The sequence below is a fragment of the Adiantum capillus-veneris genome, chromosome 11 (genome assembly GCF_014529385.1).
Source record: "Adiantum capillus-veneris isolate H3 chromosome 11, ASM1452938v2, whole genome shotgun sequence".
NCBI lineage: Eukaryota > Viridiplantae > Streptophyta > Polypodiopsida > Polypodiales > Pteridaceae > Adiantum > Adiantum capillus-veneris.
This window is the reverse complement of record NC_140941.1, coordinates 41269540-41277875: the sequence shown is the minus strand read 5'-3', so window position 1 is coordinate 41277875 and position 8336 is coordinate 41269540. Positions and strand designations below refer to the sequence as shown.

Here is an 8336-nt window from a genome sequence, read left to right as displayed (position 1 = left end):
AGATGATGTCTACATCAAGGTGGCATACAAGCTGAGTACGATATAAACCACAGAGGTGCGGAGTAGTGCATGTAATCTTGCCCTGTACGAGGGTGAAAAATGGAGATATCGAAGAGCCCCAATGGCTCAAAAAGGCAAAACAGTGCTCATCCATTGTGAAGTGCGTGCACAACCCTCCTTCCCTCACTCTAAATCAGAGTTCTTTATATTGCTTTGCTTCTAGAGGGCATGGTACTCAACAAAAAATCATTCACTTTAATCAACACCAAAAAGTAATTAATTCTTCCTGCTACAATTGACTTGCTACCAAACAAGCAGCTCCCTGACACAACAAAAGTTAGCAAATGTCTAGTACTTGCCTTTCAAAAAACAATTTACTTCATTAATGTTGAGTTGTTTTACATTGATTCAGCATTGTCCCCCAAAATACAAACACCTTTCCATGATGGACTGTGTCCAATGGAGATTACAAATAGGAAATACATATTATTCACATTTATGCGTAGAATACAGGTTTCCAAAAATGATTTCCCAGTGGGAGTGTAAGTACTAAATTGTAATTAAGTGAGTAATGTAAGGGTAGCACCTCAAGAAAAGCCCTGTTGCACGTGTTGAATTGGCTGGTCCAAGTGGCCTCAAGTAGAGGTTGAGGGTGAGAAGCTGATGATGAGTTGGGCTTTGAGAAAAGGATTCTATCTTTGTTTCGAGACTCAAGGTGATCAGGTTAACGTGACTTGTCAAATTGACCCAGCTCATATAGAGTGGCAAATTACTACTGTGATATAATCTTGCTTTACATGGACTAGACACACGGTAAGCCCTGGCTCATTCCTCTGAGAAAAAAACAGTGTTCTGGGAAATCTTGGTATCAACGACTCTGAAAGTCAATGGACTAAATGTATATGCTCAAACTTCAGAATCACCATCATCAGATCCAATCTCTTCTTCCTCAAACTCAATGCCTTCCTCGCCCTGCAAGTAAAAACATATCTTTGATGGAGAAAAGTGAGGTAAAAGCGGACAGGAATCAAAGAGGCTCCAATATGATGATCTAAAATGAAACACCAGACAAAATAAAAGGAGCTTTTGCCAAGGACATATCTCACTGTATACCTTTGCTGGATGGATGGCATTCTTTCCACAATCGAACTCATCATTGTCAGAATCAGTTATCTCTTCATACTCAAACTGCACAACCTCTTCAGTTTCCTCTTCCGATCCACTGAGCTCTTCCTGTTCCATGACCACATTCTCTTCCTCTCCAGAATTCACAAAGTTATCACTCTCCTTTTCTGTTTCTTTACTCGAGTCTAACATGTCATCATGGCCAGTGATATTTTTAGACATAGCTTTGCTGCCACGCTTTCCATTAGCTACGTTTTGACTTCTGTTTCTGAGAGAAGCTGAGGCTGATCGATCTTGATGTGCACTCTGGACTCGCACAGCCCGTCTTGGTTCTGGTCGAATGACAGAGTCTGAGAGGAAGAATGGCCAATGTGTGTGACCCAAATGAGAAATTCCTGTGTTTGCCCCATTTGCATGAGGAACTTCCACTGCAGAGCTTTTCTGCTCCATCACACATTTGGCAACCACCTCTGAGTGAGTATGGTGGTCCCCATCATCCTGCAGAAAGGGGTGGAGTTCTGCCGCACTCCTGGTTGAGCTTTCTGTTTGAACTGCCAAGACCTCCATTGACCCCACAGTGCTTATACCTTTTGAAACAGGAAGAAATGGACGAAATCGCGGAATGTTGTGTGTCGAAGGTAGCCCTGGAATTACTGTATGAGAAGCACCCTGTTTGCTCGACGTGGATGAAGTCAATGGTCCCGTTTCAAAAGTGTTCTGCATGAGCAGGGGATGCATCTTGGCAGGAGCAGCCTTCTCTCCACCATAAAAGCTTGGAGTACCTGAAAGCACCCAAATGTTACTTGAATGCCTTAAAACTCAAGTTTAGGACGCAGAACTGGAATTGTTCACGTTCTTCCGGACACTTACCTGCAACGTATACTGGATTTGGAACGGGAGTAGGTGAGAAGCTGCAAGCTGAGCCACTGGCTGAGGCTACACAGCCTCCTTTCTGGCTTCTGAAGCTGCCAGGTGCAAGGGAACTGTTGCCATGTGCAGAGAACTGGCTATTGTACTTGGCTTGAGATATGACACGGACACATCGAGGAAGATTCAATGAAGGCAACCCAGGAGCTAGCTTGATTATTTGGAAACTGCTGCGCCGGTATCTCTTTCCTCTCCTTGATGGCTTAAAGGTTGTGTCGAGGGTTCCCAATGATTGAGCACTATGCAGATAGTCACTCTTTGATGGCGGAAGACACGTTCCTGTTGGCAGTGGAACGTTGGGGACCGGAGTGAGAGAGTTCCGTACTGCTGCACTAGCTTGACATGCAGTTGTCATGTCTGATGAAAGACCACGAGGGCTGCACGCTTGGGAATTATAGTCTGCCAGAAAGGCTTCATGAAAATAAGCACCAGTTGTGTCCTCACATGTCTCATCCCCACTGTTCATATCCCCAATTGTGCCATCATTTTTTTCTTTCAGAAGTGCTTGCTGCCAAAAAAATAACACAAAAAACTTATTTGTACCACCTTATGCAAGTTTCAAAAGCAAAGCAAGACGCACAATGCCTTCAAAAGAGGAACCCAAACAGCCCAATCATGCCAACCTCACCAAACAATGCATGTTGAAAAATACTTCAGTATAAATGCTAGTAGTGGTGCATAATGCTTACAGTGAGACCCCTGGAATGGTCTCTTGATTGATGCCAATCTTAGTAAAGAAACACTGAATAAATCAATGCAAGCCAAAATAACCAAAAAGGTGGAACAAACCAGCAAACGAATATCACTCAACAGTGCACATAGTATATTGAGACAACAATAGTATATTCTAAAACATCACAGTGATACATCTGCACAATTAAATAACAGCTACTTTCCACACTCCCAAAAAAAAACCCACAAATAGATTGGTAATTCTAGAAAGCATTACATACAAACCTTCTGCCGTCGCAACTTCTCGCCTATCCTATGCTTTTCTTTGGCCTCCTCGCTGGCACTGTAAGACTTCTGAAGCCCAACAGCTGCCCGCCACAGCCGAGATAGTGTCACTGGGTCTCGGTAAGGAACACAGTGCTCCCAAACTTTCATCCAGTCACTTCTGAAGAATTTGAGCCCCTGTGCTACAGCAAACACAGATAAATTATCCACTGTCAGTTTGTGACAAAGACTGCCCCGCATATTTATTGAATCCAATCAAATCTGTCATTCTATAAGTAATCATCCACATTTACTTGACACCTATGACATGACTAGACATTTAACTTCTTTAACTACTTTGGCTAATCTGTATAGCGAATGAAATCATTTTCTTGCGTGTAGCTGAATTTATGAAAACATTTATTGAAGATGGAAAAATTCTCGTACAAGGCACCAGTAAACGAATTTCCCCAGACACAAAAAAAGTACTAAGTTAATAGCCTAGCGTACTGTAAAGCGCACAAGTACGGCCCATGGATGAAGATGGGGTCCTAAGACCATAGAATAATTTAAAAATTTCTAGATTGTTTGCCTGCACATGGGGACACCTGGATAATTGTACACATGTAGCTTTTATAGGGGAAACTAACCTTGTGAGGAGCTGTGCAGGTTCAAAACAGCTATAGTCACACAAAGATGTCAAACTTTGGCCTTTTTATTGGTGCCCAAGGGGTTAGAAATTAAAGCACCGTTAATTTTTTAACATTTTAAAGTGCCCCATCTATGTGAATACATATTACAATTAAATCACCATTCTAATGTAAAAAACATAAATTCCCTTCTTGGTTCTTACGGAATGTTACGTGGGCTCATTTGTCCTCGCTTCTCCCTCTCTCCTCCATACCTTACCTTACCTGCTTTTGTCCATACCATGCCTCTCATAGATAAAAATTGCCCCCCTCTTCCTTTTCAAGGCATAAAGACCCATTTTCATAAAGATGTGTGTAGAGACAGAAAATGATGCAAAAATCTTCACATACAGCATTTCGCTCTCTTTTCCCTCTCGCACGCACGTGCACACACACACACAGAGTCTCGAGGTTCCTAGCCTGCAAGAGCCTAATGGCCATGGAACCAAGCCAAAACCCTGAGCTAAACATGGCTAGAATATCCCAACATGAGAAAACTACCTCATACTGGCCAACCACCGCCACAAAACAACCCTCACTCCCTAACACTTGTCCTTGGGAGAAACTCGAATAAACTGAACGAATCCAGCGAGATCCCATAACTCTAACACCCCCTGTTAGCTCATGGAAAGGAAGTGGGACCAGGAAGCTGGAGTGAGCAATCTGCAACTGTAAAGAGAGGGATTCGTGGATGAGGATATTTGCAACAGAACTCTGAGGTTGAACAATACATGGCCACTATACCAGCCAACCACTACCCTCGAAGAACTCCGGGAAGTAAAATGCTATCTGTTGAGAGTGAATCCAGCTCTATCAAGAATCTGCTCAACTAAACCGACTCACAAGTCCCACAACCAGCATCTGCCAAAGGTATTGTTGTTGACTGCTCCATCAAAATTGAGGGTAAAGGCATAGACCACTAGTATTGAGGTCATTTCCCAACCTCAAGAGCTCCACCTCAAGGAAAGAGTGGGAAATTTGCACATCTGGTCACATACCAAATGCCAAAATCTCTAAGCTATTACAAGAAATCCAAAGAATGAGGACAACCAAGGCTATTGAGAAATCATTTGTCCGATGACGAAGAACCAAAGAACTGCACCAACCACCAATACAATGATGAACTGCAAATTGTATCTGAAGGAACTACAAATACAACGTGCTATAGAAAGCCACCAAATAGACTGTCAATCTTGTCCGTTTCACATGGAACCACTAGAACTGAAAGGAAGTAGTCCGCTGAAACCGACTCCCAAGCTGACTCCACATCCCCCTTTAAAGGGAGAGCACCCGGACCATGGGTAACTGCCACAAGTCTCTATCTGGGTAACTCGATCATCCGAAATAGATGTATCCGAAAGAAAATATACCTGTGAAACTTGGAACCAAAACTCGGAGAATCGAGAAGACCCCCTCCCCACTGTGAAGAATACTCAAGCTAACTATAACTAGTTCTTAGTCCAAGAAGGACCACTACCCACATGTACAAAGCAACATGCAAGTCTAAGGATGAGAAAACTAGGTGTGTCCTGAATGGTACAGTCTCTAGAAATCAATCTGGAAGATAAAATATAGGAACTATTGCTTGGATGCACAAGGAAGAGCAACCGTCACACCACCAATCTGAAAGACGAAGAAACCACCGAAGTGGCTCAAGAAAACATCCGCGAAGATACTAACTGCACTGTGGGATAAAGCACACCATCCAAGCCACAAGAAATGGGCAAGGAAACCGAGGACTAGAAGACACTGTGCTACTGCGTTGAGTGGAGAACCCAAGCAAGGGACATAAACCCTAGAAAAAATATAAGTAGCAGAAGTTCTCCAACTTACAGATCCTTGGGAAGTGGGGTAAAATCATTTAAGTTTTACCAACTTATCGGACCCCGTCTGATGGGGGCCCAAGTCACTAGAAGTAAAGCCAACACACACACACACACTCAAAGTCTCCATAAAAAATGATGGCGTGGCAACTGTACAAACGATCCACGTTTTGCACTGACTGATGACGTGGCAGCTGTATGGATTTTCGCAAATCGTGCTGGCAGCTTTTAGGCCAGATGTTTTTTAGCTTTTCATGTATACTGCTTTTCAAGCCAAGGGCCTTTAAATATGTGGCATGGGCTCTTACTCTGGCATTCTACCCGGTGGGAGAAACAGAGCAGAGCCGCAAGGATTGTACCTTGTTGAAGTAAAATAAAGAAATACCGAAAGGGGAACCAAGGTTTGGAGCCAGGTGAAACTCCGCCACTCCCCGTCTCGTATGTCGTGCATCTCTTTCAGTTTAGTGTTATTTGAAGTGCTTAAAGTTGTTTAGTCTGTTCTTTTCCATTGGCACATGGTGCCCTTCCGTTACAGTAGTATCAGAGCTTCAGGCGTGTGCTTTTCTGAAAGCATACCGGTCCTTAAAGATTCAAGAACAAACAGAGCAAGCTATCGAAGAATCTTTGGGTTTGTGCCCCGAACTTACTAGCCACTGAAATCGGCCTGTAGGGCGGTAGGCTTTAGCTTTCACCCAAATCTTTACTTGGTAAACTTTACTTGAACTTTACAACACAGAGAAACTTCACACATAAACTTGTGATTGGAATTAACACTTCAAACAAACCATGGCTTGGCAGCTAGAGTGCTACCAAGCAGACAGCAACACCTTGTAGGCCCCAAAGACTAGCGCCTCTTTCGGTATTTCTTTATTCTTATAAAACTTGGTTCCTACGAGCTGTCCTCAGCTGAAAATGACGTACTCTAGCCCGATTTCGACAGCATAACCACAGTAGGAGGCTTCATAGACAAAATCCCCATGTAAAGGTGACTTTCCCAGCACATACCAGCACTTTCCAAAACTTAGCGAGAATCTGCAACATGCTAAATTCTCTGCTTTCTGCCCCCAAAATGCACCAAATCACCTATGCAGTGATCCCCTAGCTTTCCCGAAGCTCCTCGGGTTATTAGGGATCAATTAAGGTCAAAACTCTAAACCTGCAAAAAATACACAGGCCTCCGTTTCACGTGCCGATCGCATCCTAGCAAGCCCTCAAGCTCCCGCACATGTAGGGCTACTTGCCCTTTGAATCGGACGAGATTTCTCGCGTGAAATCTCTCCGAGTTCACCTATACCTATGGGGGATTAGCAATTAGCTAATCCAGTACCTGTGCAAGAGACTCTTGCCTCAGCAATTGCGCATGAACCCACACAACTGTACATACAAACAAAAAGCCCTCGAGCGGCGCATCACGTTTTTGTATTCAAAGGGGGAAAGAGATGCATGAGAGAGGAATCATCGTGCTACATAAGACAAGGGAGAAGGCAAGCTTTCCATTAACGTTGTGATCACATGCACCCACTACTCACACACACAGTAGTTCACTTATGAAGCAAATCAGCCCCTTCTCTCAATTTGGGCGCCTCCTCTTCATGCAAGTATAGAAAATTGACTTGGAGCCGCCAAGTGTCCAAATTGCCTCTTTTGAGTTAATTTCCTAGTACCCACCAACTTTGAACCGAGCCTAGACACACTTTTGCCACCGGGATTTCAATGCCCTCTGGCCCGCCGACCATCTCGTGACGACATGTCCTTCCCAGCTCCGGATGAAACTCTCGGCCATCGGCCGTTTCACACTGGCCACACAATGTCCAATCATTTGTGACTTCAAAAAGAGGGCCCCAAAAATCAAACAAAAATGAAGGGAAAGAAACCAACAACTAAGGTTAGTGGTTGCCACAACCTCATGACATACCCCTATCTTGAATTCGCAAACGTCCTCGATTGCATGCCAAATATACATGCCATAGATGATTTAGTGAGATTAGCACCCTCCTATCATCACATGTATCCACAGGAAAGGTCATGAAACATAGATACAAATGACTTAATAAAACCTCCATATTTTTGTCATTTTCATCTATCGTAGAAGTGAGCATAATACCTTTAACAATTGTAGAGCAGTGTACACTTCTCTTGCACTGAATCCATATGTACATTTGATGTGCTAGCTCCATTATGACCCTTTTTTTGAGCACGTTGAGTTGGGGCATACGTAGGTTGTAACCCAAAGGCCTCAAGGTAAAGCTGCAGTACATTCGGTGACTCTAGCAGTTCATACTCTTCCATCCACTTTGCATCCATAGGTGGATAGTTCCTGAACTTCACCAAATACCATTGTGCAACTTTTCCCTTAACTTTTCTTTCCTTATGTGCCAAAATGTGCTCAGGTACCAAGATTTCATCAAGTTCCTCAACTTCTGGTTGATCCTCATCGTATCTTCTGGCACATCACCCGCAAAGGGTCTTAGAAGACTCACGTGAAACGCATTATGAATCTTCAAAGTGTCACGCAATTTCAGCCTATAAGCAACATCGTTGATCTTGTCAAGTACTTGGAAAGGTCCATAGTAGCGCATACTGAGCTTCGGGAACAACCTTTCCTTGCCCTTCATCTTCTTTATCCTGGCCTTTTCAACCCGTAAGAGTACGCAATCACCAGGTGAAAACAACAACTCACGTCGGTGACGATTAGCAGCCCTTTTCTTGCTTTGCCTGAGTCTTCTCCAAGGCAAGTTTGATCTTCTTATACATTGCATCCATGTTCTCTACATATCAATCTGCCTCAAAAATCTTGTCCTTTGTGTGCAAAATGGGAGGAACCTTTTTGCCACCC

General features: G+C 43.5%; 1 protein-coding gene across 1 annotated transcript in view; it reads right to left on the bottom strand.

The window, feature by feature from the left end:
* Nucleotides 1–460: 460 nt before the first annotated feature.
* Nucleotides 461–8336, bottom strand: part of DUO3 (Homeodomain-like superfamily protein) — a 53717-nt gene continuing 45841 nt past the window's right edge. The window contains exons 7-10 of the mRNA XM_086523033.1: nucleotides 3010–3186; nucleotides 1996–2560; nucleotides 1114–1907; nucleotides 461–972 (exon numbers count right to left, since the gene is read on the bottom strand). Of these exons, the coding sequence (XP_086379159.1) occupies nucleotides 907–972; nucleotides 1114–1907; nucleotides 1996–2560; nucleotides 3010–3186 (1602 nt within the window). The 3' untranslated portion in view covers nucleotides 461–906. The remainder of the gene's footprint in view (nucleotides 973–1113; nucleotides 1908–1995; nucleotides 2561–3009; nucleotides 3187–8336) is intronic.